The sequence below is a fragment of the Branchiostoma floridae genome, chromosome 10 (genome assembly GCF_000003815.2).
Source record: "Branchiostoma floridae strain S238N-H82 chromosome 10, Bfl_VNyyK, whole genome shotgun sequence".
Lineage (NCBI taxonomy): Eukaryota > Metazoa > Chordata > Leptocardii > Amphioxiformes > Branchiostomatidae > Branchiostoma > Branchiostoma floridae.
Window position 1 is genome coordinate 16,506,485 of NC_049988.1, and position 25,085 is coordinate 16,531,569.

Sequence of the window (25,085 nt, forward strand, 5' to 3'; positions counted from 1 at the left end):
AGAGAAAGAAGTATGTACAATTTTAAAGAGTCTTTGATAATATCTATCTGGAAAAGGCCAGCAGGCAGACCGAGGAAGAGATGGTTACACAAAATCACTGGGATAACCAGAAATGAGGAACCAAAACATCCAAGCAGTCAGGAAAATGGATGAGGAGAAAACAGAGTGCAAAACGTCCATAAAGGAGCTGACAATGTAAGGTGGTATCTCACTGCACTTGGGGCACCAGTGCGGCACTGCGGGGTTCGAAAGGGTACTCTTCCACTTTTAGGGACAAAGAACGAATTTTCTTTCGTTTTTTTTTTTGTATTTTGTTGTCTTCTAAGTCATACTTTTGCGTATCAAACAATATCTATATTATAACACATCGGCGAAAATAACACAACAGTTCCGCAGTGAACGAACCCCGCACTGCCGCATGGATGCCCCAAGTGCAGTAAGGTACCATCTTAAAGGCCTTAAAGCACCAGGGTGAGAAGCAGCACCTATAAGGAGTGTCTTTGGTGAGCTTTATGTCTGTAACAGTATGACCTTCCTCCTGCAACAGTATCCGATGATTCATCACGTAGCATCAAATTTTTATCCATTCAAAATGAAGTCGAATGTGATATATGACACAAACTCTGCTTCAAGTCGTAGACATTCAAAAGTGCAAAATCCCATCTCAAGTATTCTGAACAATCACACGGCATAAGTGAAAGCAGCATTGTTAAACGATGTGATCAGACTGTTTCATCGTCAATTATCTGCCCTAAGCTGTTCTCGAGGGCAGTGTCTCTTTTCATGCAGGTCTCATCTGGCCACTGTATGCCACAGATAAGGTGTAACACTCCTGATGAATAATGCAAGCTCTTCTAAAGCTCTAACATGTGAATGTCCTCGTATATATAACGGAACCGAAATTACAAGGGATAGGAAATATGTCTTCCTGACACCAATAACGGTATTTATGGCTTTGATACGCGCACTTCCTTGATAGTCCAAATTAAAGATTTATGAGATAAGATCCTCGTGCATGAAGTGCAGTACGAGAGGTAACGTAATATACAGTTCCGTAATAAATTATTAAGTTCCGTAATAAATGATAAAGCTTTGATTTGTGAAAACCGTCGTAAATATAAATAAACCTGAATAAGAAGGAATTGATTAGTTGCCGATGCCAATAATAGCAACGGCAATGACAGCATGATCAATGATGTACTCTTTTTGATAGTCCAGATAATAGAAAAGTGACATGATCAATTTACTTTAATGCAGATGAAATGTAACTCATTTTACAGTCTCCAAATATCAACTAGGAGTAGGAGTATATTCTGTAAAACTTTATCCTGCTCTTTTTTATAGTCGAGATAATAATGCAGACGAAATGTAACTCATTTCATAGTCCCAAACATCTCCTAAATGTAGGTGTAGGATTACATTCCGCAAACTTACCTTAATTTTAACTAATGTTCAACAAAAGTGCACATACAGCTAGGTTTGCAACAGCTGAAATTGAAAGTTTAGTTCAATTTAGTTTCTCCTCTGGGGGTGACACCAGGATTTCCTTAAAGAAATGCTCGTCCACATCGAGTCCTGTGACCTTCATAAGTAACTTCTTAAGTGTCAAGGAAGGACGACCATGCCTACGATGGTCGTCCGTTTGCAAGACAGTATGATTTGGTGATGTTGATCTTGTGTAACTTCCTAAGTGTCAAGGAAGGGCGACCATGCCTACGACGCTCGTCCGTTTGCAAGACAGTATGATTTGGTGATGTTGTTCTTGTGCCCGCAGCTACCTGCGTGGACTTGCTATGGACAGTCCTTGCGGACGAGGCAGTACACATTGCAGGACATCAAGAAGCTGATCTGCCTCAGAAAGCACGTGGACACTCGCACAGATTCTGTCGGTAAGTTTATAATCAGTATGAGCAGTAGTCATCTGCCGAATGTGAATGTTGAGTCATTTACTTGATGAAATCATTGAGAAACAAGGATTGGTAAACAAGTCAACATTGTGTTCAGTAATAAGAGATTACACTTACAGTTAAAGGTATATTAGGATATTTTACAGTGTAAGGGTACATTGTTAAGATAACAATATGTAATATACCTCCCTATCACCTATATCATTCGCAGCCAATATTGTATGTATAGACTATAGAGCCTGAAAGTGGTTTGTACTATTTCTGTGTTATCAGCAAGTAGTCTGACACAACATTCTGGCTTTGTCCCACTATGTGTTTTGTTTTCATATGCATATCCTAGGGTCTGCATCTACAGTTACAGTATTACTAGTAGATGTTACTTTATAGCCAGTGTCTTGTACAATATACTTACGTTTGCCTTACATTGTAACCGTTGTAAACTTGACTGACTTCTACATGTCCAGGTGAGTGGACAACATACGTCTTGGTTTAACCGTACAGCATGGGGACCACCATTACGTCATATTCACGTGACTGCAAACACTCTATACTATAGTATACCTTACCCATTCTACCTGCCCTGGCTTGATGTGTAATTCCTCCTGGGATGGCCTGACGTGCATTCCAAGACAGTTTGCAACATGCTTCTTGGTTTAACCGTGAAGTATGGAGGACCACCTTTGCGTAATAATCACATTGTATGCTGTACTCAGTACCTGCCCAGGTGTGACATGTAACTCCACCTGGGACGGCCTGACGTTTTGCTTGTTTGTTTGATTGTTTGTTTATGCTGTATTTACCTGCCAAGGTGTAATATGTAACTCATCCTGGGACGGCCTGACGTTTTGCTTGTTTGTTTGATTGTTTGTTTATGCTGTATTTACCTGCCAAGGTGTAATATGTAACTCCACCTGGGACGGCCTGACGTTTTGCTTGTTTGTTTGATTGTTTGTTTATGCTGTATTTACCTGCCAAGGTGTAATATGTAACTCCACCTGGGACGGCCTGACGTTTTGCTTGTTTGTTTGATTGTTTGTTTATGCTGTACTTACCTGCCCAGGTGTAATATGTAACTCCACCTGGGACGGCCTGACGTTTTGCTTGTTTGTTTGATTGTTTGTTTATGCTGTATTTACCTGCCCAGGTGTGAAGTGTAACTCCACCTGGGACGGCCTGACGTTTGGCTTGTTTGTTTGATTGTTTGTTTATGCTGTATTTACCTGCCAAGGTGTAATATGTAACTCATCCTGGGACGGCCTGACGTTTTGCTTGTTTGTTTGATTGTTTGTTTATGCTGTACTTACCTGCCCAGGTGTGAAGTGTAACTCCACCTGGGACGGCCTGACGTTTGGCTTGTTTGTTTGATTGTTTGTTTATGCTGTATTTACCTGCCAAGGTGTAATATGTAACTCATCCTGGGACGGCCTGACGTTTGGCTTGTTTGTTTGATTGTTTGTTTATGCTGTATTTACCTGCCCAGGTGTGAAGTGTAACTCCACCTGGGACGGCCTGACGTTTTGCTTGTTTGTTTGATTGTTTGTTTATGCTGTATTTACCTGCCAAGGTGTAATATGTAACTCCACCTGGGACGGCCTGACGTTTTGCTTGTTTGTTTGATTGTTTGTTTATGCTGTACTTACCTGCCCAGGTGTGAAGTGTAACTCCACCTGGGACGGCCTGACGTTTGGCTTGTTTGTTTGATTGTTTGTTTATGCTGTATTTACCTGCCAAGGTGTAATATGTAACTCATCCTGGGACGGCCTGACGTTTGGCTTGTTTGTTTGATTGTTTGTTTATGCTGTATTTACCTGCCCAGGTGTGAAGTGTAACTCCACCTGGGACGGCCTGACGTTTTGCTTGTTTGTTTGATTGTTTGTTTATGCTGTATTTACCTGCCAAGGTTATATTGTAACTCCACCTGGGACGGCCGGACGTTTTGCTTGTTGTTGGATGGTTTGTTTATGCGTATTTTACCGCCCAAGGTGTATTATGTAACTCCACCTGGGACGGCCGGACGTTTTGCTTGTTTGTTGGATGGTTTGTTTATGCTGTACTTACCTGTCAAGGTGTAATATGTACTTCCACCTGGGACGGCCTGACGTTTTGCTTGTTTGTTTGATTGTTTGTTTATGCTGTATTTACCTGCCAAGGTGTAATATGTAACTCCACCTGGGACGGCCTGACGTTTTGTTTGTTTGATTGTTTGTTTGTTTGTTTGTTTATGCTATACTTACTTACCTAGGTGTGACGTGTAACTCCACCTGGGACGGCCTGACCTGCTGGCCGCCCACTCCGGCGGGTAGAGTCGTGCACATGTCCTGCTTCCCGGAGCTCCGCGGAATCCCGTACGACACCACCGGTAAGTATATGGAATACATAACATACAAAACAAACAAACAAACAAACAAACAAAATGACCTGACGTGCTGGCCGTCCACCCCTGCCGGGAGAGTCGTGCACATGTCCCGCTTATCGGAGCTCCGCGGCATCCCGTACGACACCAGCGGTAAGATCATGGAAAACATAACATCCAAAACAAACAAACAAACAAACAAACAAACAAACAAAGTGTTATGTTAGCATGAAAGCTCATCTGTGTTGGTACATGTCCTGCGGTAAGCTCATGGAAAACATAATGTACGTTAAATCATGATAATAGTAATAATGATGATGATGATAAGCTCATGGAGAACTTAAACATACATTCATCAAATAGTAATAATAGTGATTATGATGATGATGATGATGATAATGATGATAATGATGATGATGATGACGATGATGACGACAATGATGATGATGATAATAATAATGACATTTAGTTATTGCAGGTTGATGCCCGAAGGCTCCTTGCAAATAAAACAATTGAAAGTAAAGGCTTGTAACTGTAAAGTAAAGAAGGAAAATGGTAATTATAGATAAATCAGGGAAATAGCATCTATTCTGAATCTTCCTCTACTTATACTTTTCAATAGTTCAATAACAAATTCAATAATTTATTGAATTAGATTTATTGCATGTTCATACCAGAAACTTACGTATACATTGAGCTCCTGTTAAGGTAGTGCAGAGCCTAAAGGTGCGCTCCCACCGCACTTGTGTCAAGCTTGCGTCACTGTGGGATTTGAAAGTTACTCTACGAATTTCAGAGATAAAGAACGAATTTTCTTTCTTTTTGTGTATTTTGTCGTCTTCTAAGTGATACTCTTACGAATTACGCAATATCTGAATCATAAGAAAAATCGGAGAAAACGACAAACAGTGACGCAGTGAACGAACCCCGCAATGACGCAAGCTTGACACAAGTGCGGTGGGAGCGTACCTCATTGAAGAGCCGAATACCCAAGATGTATAGAGTCGTTGTTGGCCATCTACATATTTGCTCACTGTTTGTGACTGATTTCTAGGAACTGCGGAAGTGTCCAAATATAAACATTACAGATACCCATATATGAGGCTGTGAAATGGCGTCAATGAGATAAGGTTCAATGTGGTACCTCAGACAGACAGGCTCTCCTAGACCCTTTCATCATTATAAGTACCGAGACGTGTTTGTGTGTGGTAGCCACAGGCCTTGATGTGCACCTTTAGTTAGATAACGTTTCAGAGACACCACCTATTGAACTTCACTTTCAATTACTTACCACTAGCACTACAGAGACCTCTTCAGACCTTTACGTCAGTCATATATAGCCAAGGACTAAGAGACAGGCGCGACAAAAAAGTATTGAATGACGATAAAGCCTTATCCCACCAAACAGACGCCGACATAGCGCCAATACGCGACAATCCAATCTCGTTGGGAGGTCTCGCGAGACTGTAATCTGGCCGCGCGCGCGCGTGATTTGACAGTCGGACGGTAACAGCCTTCAGCAGCCCGCGGCTAACAATGGCTTCTCCCAACATCGACTCGATCGAGTCAACTTCAGAGATTCGTTGTGCTATTATTTAGCAACATCCGCCGGTAAATCGGCATGCCATGAGTAGATGATATTGTTGTGAACCTATGGACTCGATATCGTGCTGTAAATTTGGCGTAAATTTGCAAATTTCTGGTCATTTTCACAATTTTTGCAGGCGGTTTATGCTTGCTTGTCGTGAGAAAAACGTGCATATAGGCGCGTCGCCTTACTTGTAGTTACTCGGATAAGTTTGGCTCAAGCCGTAAAAATATCCCACAAAAGCGTACAAGTACCATTATTGGATCATTGTAGATCCAAACTCGTAAGACTTTCGGCGATTTTGACCGTAAATTAGTCGATGGCAACATATCGACTTTGGGAGTTTACGCGTACGTGAGTTGGGGAGGGGGGCGTGTTTCCGCGTATATCTATATGCGTTCGTTTTGATCAAGGCGGAGTTACTTTTCCGACTATGATTTCAGTTTTCGCCGGATGAAACTCCACAAAAACGTGCACATATCGATGTAGGGTCCTTCTGGGTAGAAATCTAGCATGATTTTGGCGGCTTTGTGGCCGACTTTTTTGGTTAACTTAATATGTAACGAGTGGGTGTGTCTGCAAATGTATAAAGTTTGGCATTTGCTGTTCTTTTTCAGATCAAAGCGTCGCGATCGAAATTCACATCATCAGGGAAATACTGCAAAGCCTATGGATGCAATAGCCGTCAGTCCAAGTGTGTCAATGAAGAGAAAGTGCCAACATGCATCATATTTTTCGAGATCCCCCCAAATGTACTTGATGATAACACGTTACTTAAGCACTGGGCTTGTCTGGTAAAAAGACAGCTCGGAAGGGATAATTTCACCATGAACATGAAATTAGAAATGTGCGTTTTTTATACTTTTTAACGGGAAATGTGTACATCTACTGCATGTATTTCCAGTAACGCATTCGTGTATTCATTGTGTCCCCATTCAAAGAAAGGACTCACGCTAAAATAGGCAGTCCAGAATAAGACATTTTTCTTAACAAAGGTAGACAGCAGTGCAGCACTCAAGAGGTCACACAGGTACCACCACCAAGTGCAAGGGAATGTCTATTGCTGTAACTTAAATTGGGCGGACTTCGTTGTCTACTTTGGCAGGGATAATTTATTCTGCGAACGAATTAAAGTAGACTCAGAATGGCAGAAGAAGAATATCCCAAAGCTTGACCACTTTCACAAAACAGCCATACTACCGGAGCTGTTCACTCAAAGAGCCAAAGGAGGTAAGAAACTCTATGGTATGTATGAAGAAAGACTGATTGTTGATGCAGAGTGTCCAGACCACTGCATCAGCAGAATACAGTGGACTACTATGTATAGCACAGGGAAGTGGACACCTTACCTGTCTTAGGTCTGAGTAGGACGATGTCTCATTAGTTGCAAAAATTATGCCACACAAAAACAGTTAGAGATGTTGAAAGTTCACATTTTAATACAATGTACATTTGAATGATTATGTGTATGAAACATTACCATTTCCCAAAAGTATTACTTATCGGATGCTTATTTTTGTCAATACTGTAAATTCTGTGAGAACTTGTCTATCATTTGGAAAAAACACTAATGATATATACATGTAATTATCATTTCTCAAAAGCATGAGTTGCAAAGCTCTACGAGATCGAGTAAGAACATATGTTAAGACATCTTTTATAAAACTTAAAATACGGCTATTGCATCCATATGATTTGCAGTATTTCCCTGATGATGTGAATTTCGATCGCGACGCGTTGATCTGAAAAAGAACAGCAAATGCCAAATGTTATACATTTGCAGACACAAGGCCCACTCATCACGTATGAAGTTAACCAATAAAAAGTTGCCCACAAAGCCGCCGAAACCATGCTAGATTTCTACCCAGAAGGACCCTACATCGATGTGTTCACGTTTTTGTGGCCTGGAGTTTCATCCGGCGAAAACTAAAATCATAGACATAGTCGGAAAAGTGACTCCGTCTTGATCAAAACGAACACATATACACGGAAACACGCCCCCCTCCCCAACTCACGTACGCGTAAACTCCCAAAGTCCGATCTGTTGCCATCGACTAATTTACGGTCAAAATCGCCGAAAGTCTTACGAGTTTGGATCTACAAGGATTTTACAAGCTTTTGTGGGATATTTTTACGGCTTGAGCCAAACTTATCCGAGTAACTACAAGTAAGGCGACGCGCCTATATGCACGTTTTTCTCACGACAAGCAAGCATAAACCGCCCGTCAAAAATTGTGAAAAATGATCAGAAATTTGCAAATTTACAGCACGATATCGAGTCCATAGGTTCACAACAATATTATCTGCTCATGGCATGCCGATTTACCGGCGGATGTTGCCAAATAATTGCACAACGAATCCCTGAAGTTGACTCGATCCAGTCGATGCTGGGAGAAGCCATTGTTAGCCGCTGGGCTGCTAAAGGCTGTTACCGTCCGACTGTCAAATCACGCGCGCGCGCGGCCAGATTACAGTCTCGCGAGACCTCCCAACGAGATTGGATTGTCGCGTATTCTCCTCGGGCCTTCACTACTGCAGTAAACACATGCTTAACCTTTCAGAGAAACTACTTAGATAACGGCATTGCGCAACAACATTCTAGCAATTTCCTCCGTGAGATGTGATTAGATGGGACTTTTAGAATTGACGACTGACTACGTTTCTCTGTCAAAACCCCACAATTTAAGAAATACAAAAAGTTTCTAGATAGTTGATAGTTGATACTTCACATACGTGGTAGGTCATGGGTGGTTTTACATCTTAATGCCTCACTGTTTTACTTCACTTGATCTTGCATTGTGTGGCTGCTCTTATTGTTATTACTGTTTGTTAATCCAAGACATTTTACCATTGTTTACGCAAAATCTCTCATGGGAATTAACCATCAATAATGCTATATCCTTGATATAAGTCTTAGTGACTGATTTTGATACTGTAATTTATGGTTGCTATAGTATTCACCATTAATGGTATTAAGTGTGATTTAATTTTACACAATATATTCACACCTGTCATAATTTCACAATCCAGTTTTCCACTTTAGAAAATGGATTATAACTGATAAATACGTCTTGTTCGCAGAGAACGCGACAAAGCTCTGTCAGTTGAATGGCACCTGGGCACGGAAGGCTGACTACAGCCACTGTCGTCCGGTCGACAAAAACTCCAGCGTGGATGGCATCAGTGTACGTCTTGATCTGTTAATGATTGTTCATATTTTTTTTTTACAATCAAATGTATGTAGTTTAATGAACATTTTTACGACGGAAATACAGTATTTAAAGCCAATTCACGTTGTCAAAAATACATCAAACCTTCAGACACACTATTGATAAATGTGTTATTCAATCTTCAATTTTACGTTGTCAAGAAAATATAAAACCTTTTCTTAAAGACACATTATTCATAAATGTGCTATTAAGTCTGGAATTGCAAGTTGTCAAGAGAGTATCAAACTTTTTCTGACAGACACATGTGCTATTCAGTACAGATAAATGTGCTATTCAGTCTCCTTTTTTCCATGTTGTCAAAAAATATCAAACCTTTTCTTACAGACACACTATTGATAAATGTGTTATTCAGTCTCGAATTTTACGTTGTCAAGAAAGTATCAAAGCTTTTCTTACAGACACAATATTGATGAATGTGCTATTCAATCTCCAATTCCACGTTGTCAAGACAAAATCAAACCCTTTCTAAAGGCCCCCTCTCACTTGACGTGCGGCACGCTTGCGGCATTGCTGCGTTCGGAAGATGCTCAACGAATTTCAGAGATGAAGAACGAATTTTCTTACTTGTTGTATATTTTGTCGTCTTTTATGTTATACTTTTACGTATTGAGCAATATCTGAATCATAAAAAATCGAAGAAAATAACAAAACAGTGACGCAGTGAACGAACGCAGCAATGCCGCAAGCGTGCCGCACGTCAAGTGAGAGGGGACCTTTACAGACACATCATTCAAAAATGTTTTATTCAGCCTATAATTCCATAATGTCGAGAAAGTATCAAACCGTTTCTTACAGACACACTATTGATAAATGCGTTATTCAATCTCAAATTTTACGTTGTCAAGAAAGTATCAAACCGTTTCTTACATACACACTATTGCTTAATGTAATATCCAGTCACCAATGGGCAATGGAAATTAGAAGGTTATTTCGTTATAATACAGAGTGCTGATATACTTAAGAAGGAAGGCACAGTACATTCAGAGTCCCGTAGCTGAACGCCCCATAACAGTATTTGAAAGTAACGGTCATATTTTCTTCTTGCAGAGGCATTGGGAACAACACCTGGAGAACGCCAAGCTACTCCAAGACATCGGGCACGCTATCTCACTCTTCTGTCTGGTCTTCGCTTTCGCGCTGTTCGCTTACCTGAAGTGAGTACGTGGGAGTGTACAGTACCTGTTAATAAGGCCCCCTTTCCACCAGACGGCGATCGCGCTGCGCTCTCACAGCGACCTAAATAGGTTATGTGTAACCTTCGCTTTCACCCTGGGTATATCACACAAAACGTAAAAGTGTGACTGAGAAGACAAAAAAATAGAAAGTGTAAAAAGATTCGTTTCTTTTCTATGCAATGCGTTGACGGATATGTCAAATTTGAGGTCGCAGAGAGCGCGCGGCGAAAGCACCGTCCTAGTGGAAAGGGAGTATAACATCCTACCGCATCAACATCATGGCAAGTAGAAAGGACCTTGATAAAATCGATTTTCCTTTCAAACGGTAATGTGAAGCCGTGTTGCAAATCTAATTGATCGTATCGCTTGCGGTAAATTAGAAGCTTATCACACAAATCCGACAACTCATCCTCTAAACGGTCTAGTAATCCTCTTGCAGTATCTGTGCCAGATTGATATATAAGGCTTTCATAGGGCAAGGTTGTCACGTACCTGAAACTTTTTTACAATCAAATATTCAGCACGTTTAAGACGGAATCGGGAATCACATATTATGATTATAGAATTGAAAAAAAAAATCATGTATTTCTTGTAATCAAACTGAAATGTAATTTCTTGTACTGAAAAGGAATGGGTCTTGATATATCTTCGTATCATAACCTCTTTATCATGTTATGTACATGCAAGATAATCCACAAGTAGATTTACCAGTGGCATAAGATAGTATCAAAGCTAGCTAAGGCGTACAGCTGGCCAAAGGGAGTCATCAGCCACTGATAGCCAAACACGCCCCTATGTCGGCTATACTCCTCTGCCAGCTTTTGATACTAGCCAATGCACACTCCTATGCCGACTTCACACCTCTGGCAGCTTTTGATACTATCTTATGCTACCATAGGATCTGCTTTGAGATTGCAATGCAAGGTAGCGTCTGGGTTAGAAGCACAGCGTATGTCTTTCCCCATGATAACAGCCCAGGATCAGAGTTTACAAGATAATAACAGGCACAAAAACCTATCATCTTTGCGTCTGACTTTTTCATCATTCCCCATTTTGTCCTGTTGTGCCCGGACACCAGGTCGCTTAATGCACTCTCTGGCAAGTAGCCAAAGTGCACATTCGTATCACTTGTAGAGGAGAGGAATATGAAATTACGATGTTACGTACTGTGCAGTCAATACGTTACCTTAGTGTGGTAAAATCTGGCACTTTTTCGAAAGTATGTGCAGATGTACATTTTATATAGCCATTATATGGTATTCATTATCATTAGGGCCCTTTTGTCATTCATATACTAACCATGTAGGAATAGGATACAAATACCAACATGAAGGCAAGGCAATGTAAATCATATAATGGTGTCTATAGAGGAAGCATCAAAGGTATCGTTACTTTATGGCCCTTTTGTAAGGAGCAGCTCCATGATAAGTGTTAGTATGCTCCCAAGTTACCAGTAAAAGACTGTCTATATTCTCTTTGAGTTCATCAGCGGATAATGGTAGTTCCGTATAACCCAATCATATATCCGTGGATAGCATGGTGTTATGTCTAATACGTTACAAGATCTTACTACTCTGCATGATTGATAAGCCCAACAAAGTTAGTGATATTCACGAATCAAGTACGTGTACAGTGTTTTTATGTAACCCAACAGTTGTCTAGTACATGTGTAACGTGTGGACAAACGCCTACCGTCATCACGGTCCAGTTTTTAAAATAATTACCAAAACAGTTGAGTAGCCTTGTTTTGTGGTGAATTGAAATAAATAAAAAAAGCAAGTCTTTGATAACATTGCGGTCCACATTCAAGGCAGTTTTATAAATTTGTTGATAAATTATGAACACCTCAGTGTCACTGACATAAGGTAGCGGATTGTACCTGAAATATCTGAACGTTTCCAAAATCATATCCAGTCACGTCGATGAAGGCTAGACTGGTGTTACTGACGAAAAACGACGGAGGCGGCCATAGTTTGAATCGTCTGACCGTTTCCAAAAGCATATCCAGTTGTTTGAGTAACTACTTTTTGGCATATCCAGTTGCTTGAGTAACTACTTTTTGGCATATCCAGTTGCTTGAGTAATTAATATTTGTCGTTTCTGATTACCCGCATGACCAAACTTCATTGACGTATTAACATTGAACTTCTTGTTTGTTTAGAAGCATCCGCTGTACGAGGAACAACATCCACTGGAACCTGGTGGCGACGTTCATCCTGCGGAACACCAGCTGGTTCATCACGCAGGAGGTCCTGACAGTGGAGGCAGTACGGGACAAAAGTGTCAGTACTATAGTTACCTCCGTAAAAAAGGAAGTATTGTGTTTGGTCTGCGCTGTTTGCCTTGATGTACGTTCGCAGATATTTAAATGTTGTGGAGTGCCAGGATGTAAGGCCTACTCTCCAAGCAGAGGTTAGGCTCCGACTGTTTTTTTAAACGTTTTGTCAGTCGTTCTTATCGGGCTTTCTATTATGTATTTTATCTTGCTGTGTCAAAACCTTTGGCTGGCGTACTTCAAGAAAAATGACAAAATAGAAAGCCCGATAAGAACGACTAAAAAACGTTAAAAAAAACAGCCGGAGCCTAACCTCTGCTTGGAGGGGAACATGCGGCTCCAGCGTCTTTTCTGAAGATGTGGCGTAAGTGTGAACGGTTGGCTTGAGGTCTCCTTCTCCACATATATCTACTCTGCTTGGAGAGTAGTAAGGCCTGCATACGTGCCTAGGTGCTAAGGTCAGGGACTGGCCCCTTTATTACTCCTCTCCGTCGAGTTTCTCCACGTCGCACGGACCTGTGCTCTTACTGGTTTTCGCTGTCCTAAGACCCAGCTTAATGTTGTTGTTTTTTTGGTGATCTAGTCCTTCCAACGCTTCGGAGCTCTACCACGTGGTTTTTGGTTTTGGAACTCCTGGTTGTAGACTTTATGGACCAATCGATGTATCTGGTGGTCTCTTCATTACATGTCCGAACCACCTTAATTAACATTCTTAATCTGATGGCATTGGCATTCTAGTCGTTACCCGCAATTGACAAGGTACGAAAGTTTGCCAAACACTGGTCCAAAAGTTTTCTCCAGGAATGGGGAGGCTGACATGGCCTTAACCTAAAAAAGAATGTACAGAATTAGCGAGAAATCTACAACAACGAAGAAAACAAGACATTCCCAAAAAGTCAAGATTAAATGATCTTGTTTCTGTGATGTTCAATCTGCTTTTCTAGTAGCCTGACTAAAATCGCGCACCTATAGCTAGCGGCCGGCCTTACGGTGAGGGGGTCAGTAACCCCAGCCAGCGAGGGATTGTGCAAACACAGGCTACTTTTCTACCACCTGTAAAACTTCTGTGCGTAAATGATATGAGGTCATTCACTGCTTCAGTCACTGGAGTGACTGTAGCAAAGAACAAGGCAATTACTGTACACTACTGCCGCATTGCTAAGTAGGGCAAGCCCTCTGCCACTCGTGTCGTTCCGTGATCATCCCTCCGTGCAACGTCGTGTTAAGAACTGTAAAAACGTCCAGCTTTTTTTTTTCAGTCACTGGAGTAGCAAATGCAAGGCAATTACCTGTACAAGACTGCCACGTTGCGAAGCGGGGCAAGCTCTCTGCCAATGCTGTCGTACCGAGATCATCTATCCTTGCAACTTCGTATGAAAAAGAGCAACAACATCCAAGTTTTCGGGTTTTTCAGTCACTGGAGTAGCAAAGAGCAAGACAATTGTACATGACATGATTGCGAAGCAGGGCAAAGCTCTGCCATTCTGTCGTACTGTGATTAGTTCTCCATACAACATCGTGTTCCCTGTATGATTCATTTAGATTCAGATCGATGATTACTGGATTCTCCAGTATCATCTGGTAGAAGCAATGGGCTCTTTGGGGGAATCAATTGTTTTTATGGAGCACAACGTCTAGCGCTAGTACATTGAGCACGTCTTCGATAGCCCTTTGCTCCATATTCAATGCACTTTTCTTAACTTACGAAAAACTTACATTTCAGTCATTTGAGTATCAAAGGGAAGGCAATTACCTGTACATGACTGGCACGTTGAAGAGCAGGACAAGCCCTCTGCCATTTCTGTCGTGCTATGATCATCTCCCCGTGCAACAACATGTCTCTCGTATGCTTCATTTAGATTCGTCGATAATGGGCTCTTTTGGGGAATCAATTGTTCTTGAACACAACAGTCGTCGAGTTCTTGAGTACACTTGAGTACGTCTTTGATAACCTTTTGCTCCATATCCAATGCGCTTTCCCAAACTAAAGTAGCAAAATGGCTGGCAGTTACCCTGGGGTACCCGGACATGACATTGCGAAGAAGGGCAAGCTCTCTGTCATTCATGTCGTACCATGATCATCTCCCCGTGCAACAACATGTCTTTCGTATGATTCATTTAGATTCAGGGCTATGATGCGTGGATGTCTCAAGTACTAGTATACCACATTTATCTGGCGGAAAAGATTGGGCTTTTCTGGGGATAAAACTGGTTGTTAAAACTAATAAAAGTCTCTGCAAAAAATAGTCACGAAGTCTATCATTGAATTTGGTCATTGACAATTCGTCCCATGGTTCGTCTTATTTTCTTATCCTTTCTGAACAAGAATTAATTGGGTAGATCATCACATTTGCGTACACAGCGTATCTAATCATTGACCTGAATCCAAACGATAGCACGGGAAACACGTTGTAACATTGGAAAATGGGCACAGTACGACTAGAATAGCAGAGGGCTCGCCCTGCTTTGCTTTTTTGGCAGTAATGCAGAGGTACAGGTCTTTACTAACAGGCTTTCAATCATGATCCTTCTCAAGTTACAATAACCCGAAAACCCCATGTCATGTGACCTGAACGGAATTGAGATGTCATGTCAAAAGTGCCTTGTAATCAGTAGATCAACCCCGTCACGGTTGAGAGAAGGCTGATGATCCCTAATTAGCGGTCTCTTACACTTCTCATTTAGGAAATAATCCAACTCAAAGGTTTGAACTTTGACTATGCAAAAAGTTTGGACTTTGTCCAAACAAAAAGTTTTGCACTTTGTCCAAACAAAAAGGTTTGCACTTTATCCGAACAAAATGTTTGGTCCAAACAAAAAGCTTGGACTTCTAAATTTGCTTCTACGCAAGAGATCGTAAACATAACTGTGCACGATATTTCTATCTCTTTGATTCTCCTGTCGATTTTTCGACAGATGAGCAGGCAAACAGGCACTTGCCGGTGGTGGGTTCGGCAACCAGTTTGCTTGACTGTTCTGTTCTGTACTTTACAGTGGTACTGCCGGGCAGTGGTCACCCTCAACAACTACTTCACTTCCACCAACTTCTTCTGGATGTTCGTGGAGGGGCTGTACCTCCACATCATGGTGGCTGATGCGTTCAACTCGGAGAGGTTCAACCTGGGAGTTTATGCCATGGTCGGATGGTGTAAGTACGAACAGTTTTCGCGATGTTGTTAAAGACAGGCATTTTTCTGGTTATGGTACGAAGCTGCAATTTCATTTGTGTGATCATAGATATCTTTATGATCAAACTGTTTTCTTTTGAAATGTTTCCATCTCTTTACTCAGTTACTATGGTGGGATGGTGTAAGAACGAACAGTGTTCGTGAGATTGTTCAAGATAGACCTTTTCTTGACCCTCTTTGGTAGATTTCCAGCATTTGTATAAGTTAAGATAGACGTTTGGTTATGTATATAATGTATATGTATGTCCACGGTAGATGTAAAAATATAATGGGATCTCCTCAGTATGGAGCACAGATCCTCACAGTGTCCATTAACGCAGTGACATAATGGTAGGGTCGCTTTCTGTTATCCGGATAATGGCCACACAAGGTGATTGTGGGGACAGAGATAATGAGATTGTGCGGGATGACATACAGATGTCATCTAGAAAGCACTGGCTCCATGTCGTTTGGCATCAATTATTCACACGACAGAAATAGAAGTCATCTATTTCGTATCGTGGATGTCAAGAAATGTCGATTATTACATCTTTCTATATGCATTGAAGACTCCTAGACTCATAAACATATTTGAGTAAATAGCAACTTGAAGACAGACAGCAGACTGTGCTGCAAAATACATGACAGTGTCATGAATCATGTTTATCGCACTTGTCCAACTATTTTGTTCTAATGCCAAAGGAAGTCGAGTAGAGTAGAGTAGATACTAAGTTCCAGCTCTAGATACGATTCCTGGTGTCTCAACACATTTGAAGCGATCCTGTGCTTCCAATTTTATGTAAAATGTTCAATCACTGAACTTATAATCTCTATATGATGATTTTGCTAGGTATGCCCGTACCCATCATTGTAGCCTGGGTTCTGGTGAAGGTCCTTGTACAAGATGAGGGGTGAGTGATTATTCTGGTTATCATACAATTTTACACTTCCGTGCACAGAATAAAGCGATTACCAACAAGTCCTCTAATCCTTTTCAAGTTGTAATGAATGACCCAAAGCCCATGTCACACATCCAGACCGGAAGTGTGACGTCAGTAACGGGTCAAAGGTGCTTGGAAGTTGGTATCGGTAGGGAAAACTACTTTGAAAAAATGATGGGGTCTTTAATTTGTTGTATCACTTGAGTTATTGCCAAGAACCTGGTTCAGTTCAAGTCCCGACTGTCCAAAAATGTCCGGGGAGCCGTAAGGTGTTCCATGGGGTCACATAGGTGTCACGCCCGAAAGAGCCCAAACAACCCGTGCAACTGCCAGGCATGGCCCCCTTTTCCGATCGGGACCTAAGCCTTAGGCCAAGGTCACATTTCCAAACCGGGGCCCGATTGAAATGTATACCTAGAAATATACACAAATCAAACCCATGAATCTTATTTTGGAATTTTGTGTATTTTGATGTCTTTTTATCATTCTTTTTCCCTCCCGAAAGCTACACGACCGGGCCCCGGTTTGGAATTGTGAACAAATATTTGTCTGTATGTCACACAAGCTACATACACATTGCTATTAAATGTACTGTGACCCTACTGATATTTGTGAAACCTCTACACAGGTGCTGGGTCGGTTCCAACTATTATGACTACATCTTCCATGGACCGATCATTCTCATCTTACTGGTTAGTTGTTTGTTTGTTTGTTTATTTACTCATAATGTTTAGTGTTAGTCAACCGTGGCGTCGGTGTGGCGTACTGATAGGGTGTTTGGCCCAGAACCTAGAGAATCTTTAGACATGTGTCGTTGTCGTGTCGTTGGCGTTGTGTCCTTGGGAAAGGCACTTTAATACTACACGACGTTTCTCACTGCATTCACGTGAGATGAGTACTTAGATACGGTTAATGATGTCCTTCGGATAGGTAGTCTCCAAGCAGACCCATCGGTGCCTTAGAGATAATATATCAAAGCTGGCAAAGGAGTATAGCCGGCCAAAGGGAGATAGCCGGCTAAGGGAGTCAAACGGGCACCGGACTAATCCCTGGCCAGCTTTGATACTATATCTAAGGCACCGTTGGGTCTGCTTGGAGACTACGTATAGGGTGTTAAATGCATGGAGGTGCCGTGCTTGAGAAGAGCCACACCTCGAGCACGTAAAAAACCCACCACACTTATCGAAAAGGCTAGGGCTTGTTCCCGTCGTGAGTGGATCAGATATATATCCAAAGAGAGTAAGAACAGAAAGTAACAAAGAATATTGTTCATAACTGTCCATTGTCATTGTATATCTACTATGTTTATACCATGTACTTGCAATTAGCCCTCGGGCACGAACGTGCAAATAAACTTTTTATATGTCCCAGATATGGAGCTTGCACAGTTTAGTACAAACCTGGTGTGCACGCCTTGATGTGGTTTACAATAAAGACAAACCATCGCAATCCCCTCGATGCTCTGTCATATTGGTAAAACCAATTTGCTTGTCAATATCTAAGCAGTAATAAGCATCATATGTACAAATTGCTGCAGGTAAATTTCATCATACTCGGTAACGTCGTGAGAATACTGGTCCTGAAGCTACGGGCAAACCCTGAGAACCCGGAGAGCGCTCACTACAGGTGAACATTCAATCTTCGTTTGTTTCCCAATATATTCATCTCTAGAGGCATATCATAAGGCTTTACACCCGATAACGAGCAGTGATTCTCTGTCTAATACAATTTTCCCCTACTAAATCATCTTCAACGCATAATGTTTTCAACTTTAAGTACGTGTGTCAACAGGAAATCAATACATAATCACAATCTCTACAACTGGATTTTAAAAAAAAAAACGGAGATTTACTTGCGGACGTTTTGAGTGACATACATCACTTTTCTTCGGCGTTTCTTTTTAATCCAGTTGTAGAGATTGAATTGTATTTGTATACAACGTTAACTACGTGTGTATTTGTGTTTTTTTTGTTCACTAGAAAACGTATTGTGTGTGTAGAATTTTATGTCTTTGCTATCTGTCTGCACTCTTTTTACATGTATCTGTTAACAATTTATGACTGTTTCTGGAGACTATATACTAGTATTCTTATCTCCAAACAGATGTTAAAAGGCGAAATGTTTTCCAGTCATTTGCTCCTTAGGCCACACTGACTTAACTCAATGGATGACAAACGTGTGTGCATTGGGTTTCGTCTGATCTAAAAAAAAATACTGTGGCCATAGGTGACCCAGATTCATCGGAATTTTATGCTTGCCAGGGGATCTGCTGTCCAGGGTAAGGGTGCACATATTCAGGGCAAGGGGCCACAGCACCCTTGCTCCCCTCTTTAAACAAGAAATATTAAAGCCAATATTGAAATTGCGATAAAAATCATGTCTGGGAAAGAATGGACGGGATGTTAAGTCCTGCAGTTTAGCAGCATTTTTTGCTGGATTTTTTATTTTTTGCCCTGTCGCATTACGTGTCCAGAATGTGATCCATAAAATTAAGTCAGCGTGGCCTGAAGAAACGTTAGGTTTTGCCTGTCTACATCTGCCTGGGGATTGACTGTGTTCTCTTGAACGTACGTAGCTACTGTTCTCACTGACTGTACTTATACTCACCTGTACCACTTAGACTAACGTCACATCTCCAAACTGGGCCCGGCTTGGCTGTAGTTTGGTGTCTTTTACATAATTCTTGTCGTTCCTGACCGCTACCCGGCCGGGCCCCAGTTTGGAAATTTGAGGTTGGCCTTACTGAGCACTCCTGTCGTTTGTGTGTCTCCATGTAGCTCGCCCAGTCCGGGTGGATCTACCTCTCCACGGCGCGCGTCCTATAGGCTGCGCTTCAGGTACTTTAAGTACCTTTACATAAGTTACACTGAACTATTTTCTTGGTACTCCGTGTATTCCTAATCTGTGTGATGATACATAACAGTTGATAACACTATCTAAACGACGATGGCAAAGACGTTGTTAGTTATGCTACATGTAGCGTTACATTTTCACACCCATGGTCCGGTTGAGCTGTTCAAAATTAAATTAAACTATGTATAAAAAAACATGGAAAAAACTTTGCTTATGACGATTTGTTTAACTTTGGTGAATTTTTTGTGTAAATTGCCCAACCGGGCCCAGGTGCCACTATTGCATAGTGTGAAGGAGTCTTGAGTTCCTGATGTTGGCCTGTTCTTATGAGCCTCGAATTCTGGATGTATATATGCATACACAGATATTCTAAAAGTAGATAAGTATTGTGATTTTTTAAATCATGTATTTTCATTGTTGTTTATCCTTAAGCATACTGCAATTCAGCCGATGTGGGTGGGCTGCTATTGTATGTAATAAATCATTCTATTCTATTCTATTCTATTCTATTCTGTTCTTTTCTATTCTTTTCTATTCTATTCTATTCTATTCCGTTCTATTCTGTTCTATTCTATTCTATTCTATTCTATTCTATGCTGTTCTATTCTGTTCTATTTTATTCTATTAATATTCATTCTAGCATCAAAGCAGCGAAGGCTACAGTGGTGCTGCTGCCTCTGCTGGGGATCACGTATGTGCTGTTCATGGTCCATCCCAGCGGACAGGGCACGTCCAGACTCGTCTTCATCTACTTCAACTCGTTCTTCCAATCATTCCAGGTACAACTGGTTTATTAGCCTCTACCAGGCTTTGTGGATCGTTGGTCAAATAGTAGAAATTGGACAATTACAGGGAGTCGGCTGGCCAGAGGAGTACGTGGGTCGTGTACTTTCTCCCCTGGCCTGCCGACTCATCTAGCATATAACTTGATCAACGATCCGTGGAGCCTGGTAGAGGCTTCTGGTTCATGGCTACAGCCTTATAAAGGTCAATGCAAGCGTCAATTCTACGTGTTTAATGTAAAAAGGTACCATTAATTCTCAGTAGTAAAGGAACCCGGTACTCAATAATTTTGCGAAAGTAGGAAAAGGTTAACATTGGGCTATTACTAGTATTTCTTTTTTTTTCATATGTCGATAGATTGGTTACAATCAGTTTAACATTTAATTAATCAGCAACATCTAATTGATCAGTTTCCAAAACGCCAACATGATAGCTTTATTTTTCGTAGGTTTTTGGGTCACTAATTTTGTTTTCTGTTTTATTCTCAGGGCACCTTTGTATCAATCATCTACTGCTTTACCAACGCAGAGGTAAATATCAATGGTGAATAATCGGCAATGGCTTTGTAGAACATTGCTAAACTTTCTTTCAACACAAAAGTACACACAGATAAAATTTGCAACGACCACTGTTGCCTTCTTCAGGATCGATTCAATACTGATTGATAAAATTTCAACTGATACAGTATTGATTCTGAAGAAGGAGGCAGTGTTCGTTGAAAATTTGATCCGTGTGTACGAGTACTTTTGTGTTTGAAGAAAGTTTAGCAGTGTACTATGATTACTATCAACACAAACCTATTGCTTTCTTGACGTCCGTTATGCAAATGTGACTCGGAGAGCAGTGAATCGTAATTTATTGTAGAAAGTTTATAGTGACCCCCGTCTCTGTTGAGGGATGGTTATAAAGTCCTGAGGTGGATGCCGTCTTTCAAGGAAAAAGTCTGAGTCACTCGTCCTATCTTCATACCGTGGACGTCATAGAAGAAGTAGATTGGTCATTCCATGACAGGCTGGAATTGGACATTCGAAAATTTTGTAAAGTCTAAATTGGAATAATATCTTGTTGGAACGTGCAAATCAATCGACCCAGAATGACTTTTAACTTTAAAGTTATGTCTCAGTTTTAATCAATGATTTTACAGTGGTAGTGAAATTTATACTGATTGCAAAAATCAGTTACTCAAGCAACTAGATATGCTATCACATATAGTTACTCAAGCAGATGGATATGTTGCAACAGTTGCTTGAGTAACTGCTTTTTGGCAATCAGTGTAGATTACTTAACTTTTTTGGGAGCAATAAGTGTGAATTGCTAAACATTTTGGCATATCTTATGATCAGGATGTCTAACCTTCACGAGGTACCTGCACTGAATGTTGCATATAGTAGACGGAATCTTGTATATTACAATAACATTAGAAAGTCTTTTAACTTGATGCAATTTTTTACTATCTACAGATCCGAAATGCCGTCAAAAGGAGGATACATCTGAGTCGCTGTAGACAGCAGGATTTTGTCTAGTGATCTTCAAATGAACAGAGAAATATCTTTTGTAAGGTTTTATACGCCTTTTCCGTACACAATGTAATGCACTTATCAACAAGCTTTTGGTCAGGCATGTTATCCCTCAAGTTATAATGACTCAAACAAATGTCACGTGTCCTGTCCGACATTGTGACGTAAGCAACGGGTCAGAGGTGCCCGGCAGTTCGTATCAGCCCCCGTCTCGGCTTAGGGATGGTCGGTAAGTCCCTTATTAGGTGGTCTTTTACACTCACATGGTGACGTAATTCTGTTCAATTAATCCAAACTTTGTCGGGAGACGTGTAAATTGTGTACCGAAACAGCGTATAAAATCTTTGCACGTCAGTTACCGTTACACTAACCTTAATTTAAATAAGACAAAATATCTATTTTCATAGTTTATGATGACAGTCATGCTGAATGTAAACCCCTCGAGCATTATAAACCACGCTATGACTAGATCAATGGGACCTAAGCGGATGTATATTCATAGTATGTGTTTCATAGAATACTGATATGGAAATTCAAAGAATTTAAGATAAGACCAAATTAATTACGAATGTCGTTACACCTAGCCTCCATAGCAGGCTCTCTATGGCCTATTTTGGAACTTTTGCTGGCCATTTCTTTTTGTACTGGGTCGTTGATTGCTGGCCTTTCCTGATCTACATGGCCGGCTGTCAGAAAAGGCCAGCAATCAGCGACCCAGTACAAAAAGAATTGGCCAGCAAAAGTGCCAAAAAAGGCCAAAGAGAGCCTGCTATGGAGGCTAGTTACACCGTGATTGCATCAAATGCATCAGACTACAACGTTATGATAAATGTATAAAGCACATCATATGTTATCGGGATATGGTGACAGTTGTCTGGGAACATGTCCAAAATTGCACGGTACTGAATACAAGGATGAGCTGCTTTGCGATGCACTTTATTACATACTGAACATTCCATGGAGATGTAGAATTGTATTGTGGTATGATTTACTTCGTCCAAGTTGTGATGTCATGGGAGGAACAAGAATTAGCATTGCGTAGTTGAATCAGTCTGAATATTGACTTATTTTTTATATAATTATTTTCCTGAGCAAATTTTGATCATAAAAATCAAGTTTTCTCCTTGAGAGGACTAAAGCATGCCATATGCATTTTGGAAATCTGGCGTAATATTGTGACCTTTGGCATGCTTTTACCTGAAGTTGACCTCCATATTTCAGTTGAAAGCTGGACTGATCCATCAGGACACGGGGGGTGAAATGCTGGTATCACAACAATCTTCTGGCTGTAGCTCTTAAGCAACACAAATCTGAAAAATCCAGGTTTTCAGTGAATGTAAAGACTTGAGGTTTAAAGTGTGGGTAAACGTGTTTTACATGTTTTACCTGTGTTGTATAGAAATGTCCATTGCTAGTTCCTCACCTTATGTGTCTGTACGGCAACGTCATTAACTAGAAAGGCCGACATTTGCTTAAGAGCAAATACAGCATATTTCAGCCATACCCCTTCCCACGCAACATTGGACTGTTCCAAATCACCCCTGCGCAAAAATGGAACATCCTCTTAACAGTACATTATCCCCCAAAGTGGACTGGTATTGTGAATTGACTCCAGGTAAAAACAGAGCTTGCTTCTATTTTTCAGAAAATGACAATAATCACACCTTCCATTCAGAAAATTTTCATCATGACTGAAAATTGTTGAATGACTTCATGTAATGTCATTAACAATTTTCAGTACGATAACTAGGTGTAAGTTTAAAAAAGTATAAGCTCCTTGTGATGTGGGTACATTTATTATTGCAATGAACTTTTTTTATTCAAGTAGGGCATACGATTTAATAATTATCAAGCAGGTGCAGGTACTGTAGGAGCGTTTGTTTTCTTCAAGCTGTAAAACTGTTAAACTGTTTTACTTTGTATGCAATCAACCATCGAGCCTATTCTTATTTTAGTTTAACAACTTCCTGCCAGACCCGGAAGATACGATTGAACCTTGTTCGAGGATTTATTTTCGTCTGTCTGGTCAGTCTGGTCATACCCTGGCGCTGAGAGTGTTTTATTGAGCTGAAACTCTGGCAGTTTAAAGTTACTTACAATTTAAATGTTCAAAGTTTATGTCAAACAATAACAGCACTAGGAAATGTGGCCACTATAGACAGGTGGTCACTATAGAGAAAATGCTGATCTATTGACTAGGAGCCATACGTTACACATGATTTCAGTACACTGATCATTAATCATATAAACATTGCACAGGTAAGCCAATTGTTTAGATGTACAATTAAGTTCAAATAATTCTGAAGAGAAATATTGATGAGAAAATAATCATTCTCGCCACTGTCTAACTTATAATTACGTATCAAAACTAAACGCAGATTTTCTAACTAACGCACCTTTCGCCGACTTCATCATAGGACCGCCGGCTATCAATCAAACACGGCTGTTGATTAGACTTAGAGTTTCAAACAGTCATGTGCTGTGTGCCAGTTGACAGCGAACTTCATGCTACGTGATGTTTTACATTGCTTGGACCTTCTTTCCTACAGCGGTGCTTCTACAAAATATTTAGACTGTAACATTGAGTTTTATAGAATAGAATTTGACGCAGAGCAGCGTTTTTTGCTGGGTATTTTTTTTTAAACATGTCCGTGGGAATATCAGCGAGGCGGCGACGTAGGGATATCAGACCGTCAACAAAAGTCGCACGGCGGCTAACGGCGCAGCGAAGATACTAGCGCTATAAATAAGCGCTTCAACTAAGGATGGCAACCCGTACAATATTTTTGTATACTGTTGAGCTATGTAAAGTTTGTTGTTTATGAGGTTTTAGTTGTCTTTGAAGCTTTGACCCGAAATATTTTAAAGTCAAACTGCTGAAGAGAAGTAAGTGACTGCTACGATTATCGTAGATATGGCCCTAAAAGAACTGATAAAAGAAGCCTTCTCAATAGCCTAAAATGCAAGAGCTTCCGGGGGGGCTTTGCCCACCTGGGTCCCCCCCCACAGTGGCCCTGCCCCTGGACCCCGCCTGGGACATTCGGCGGCCCCCGGACCCCTGTCCGACGCTTTGAAAAAATCCTGGCGAGAAGTCTGTACGGCCTGAGTCTTCAAGTTAACGTTGTGTGGTCCCGCTTATGAATATTAATTAGCCTTCGCTTTCCTCTTCGCTGATTGGCTGAACCATTAATTGAATTAACTCTTCCTGCCGGCTAGACGCAGGTGCAGATGTCGGCTCTGTGGGGTGAACGTCCGAAAGGTCACGGCATGGAGAACGAAAGAAAACCAATTTCCCC

At 41.0% G+C, this 25,085-nt stretch overlaps 1 protein-coding gene across 1 annotated transcript; it reads left to right on the forward strand.

The window, feature by feature from the left end:
• Positions 1-2,548: 2,548 nt before the first annotated feature.
• Positions 2,549-21,857, forward strand: LOC118424967 (corticotropin-releasing factor receptor 2-like). The gene is made up of 12 exons (XM_035833777.1): positions 2,549-2,591; positions 4,150-4,266; positions 8,930-9,033; positions 10,126-10,232; positions 12,415-12,535; positions 15,523-15,676; positions 16,546-16,606; positions 17,265-17,328; positions 18,174-18,262; positions 20,130-20,268; positions 20,761-20,802; positions 21,733-21,857. Exons 1-12 carry the CDS (start codon positions 2,549-2,551, stop codon positions 21,793-21,795), a joined length of 1,104 nt encoding a protein of 367 aa, XP_035689670.1. The 3' UTR covers positions 21,796-21,857.
• Positions 21,858-25,085: the final 3,228 nt, after the last annotated feature.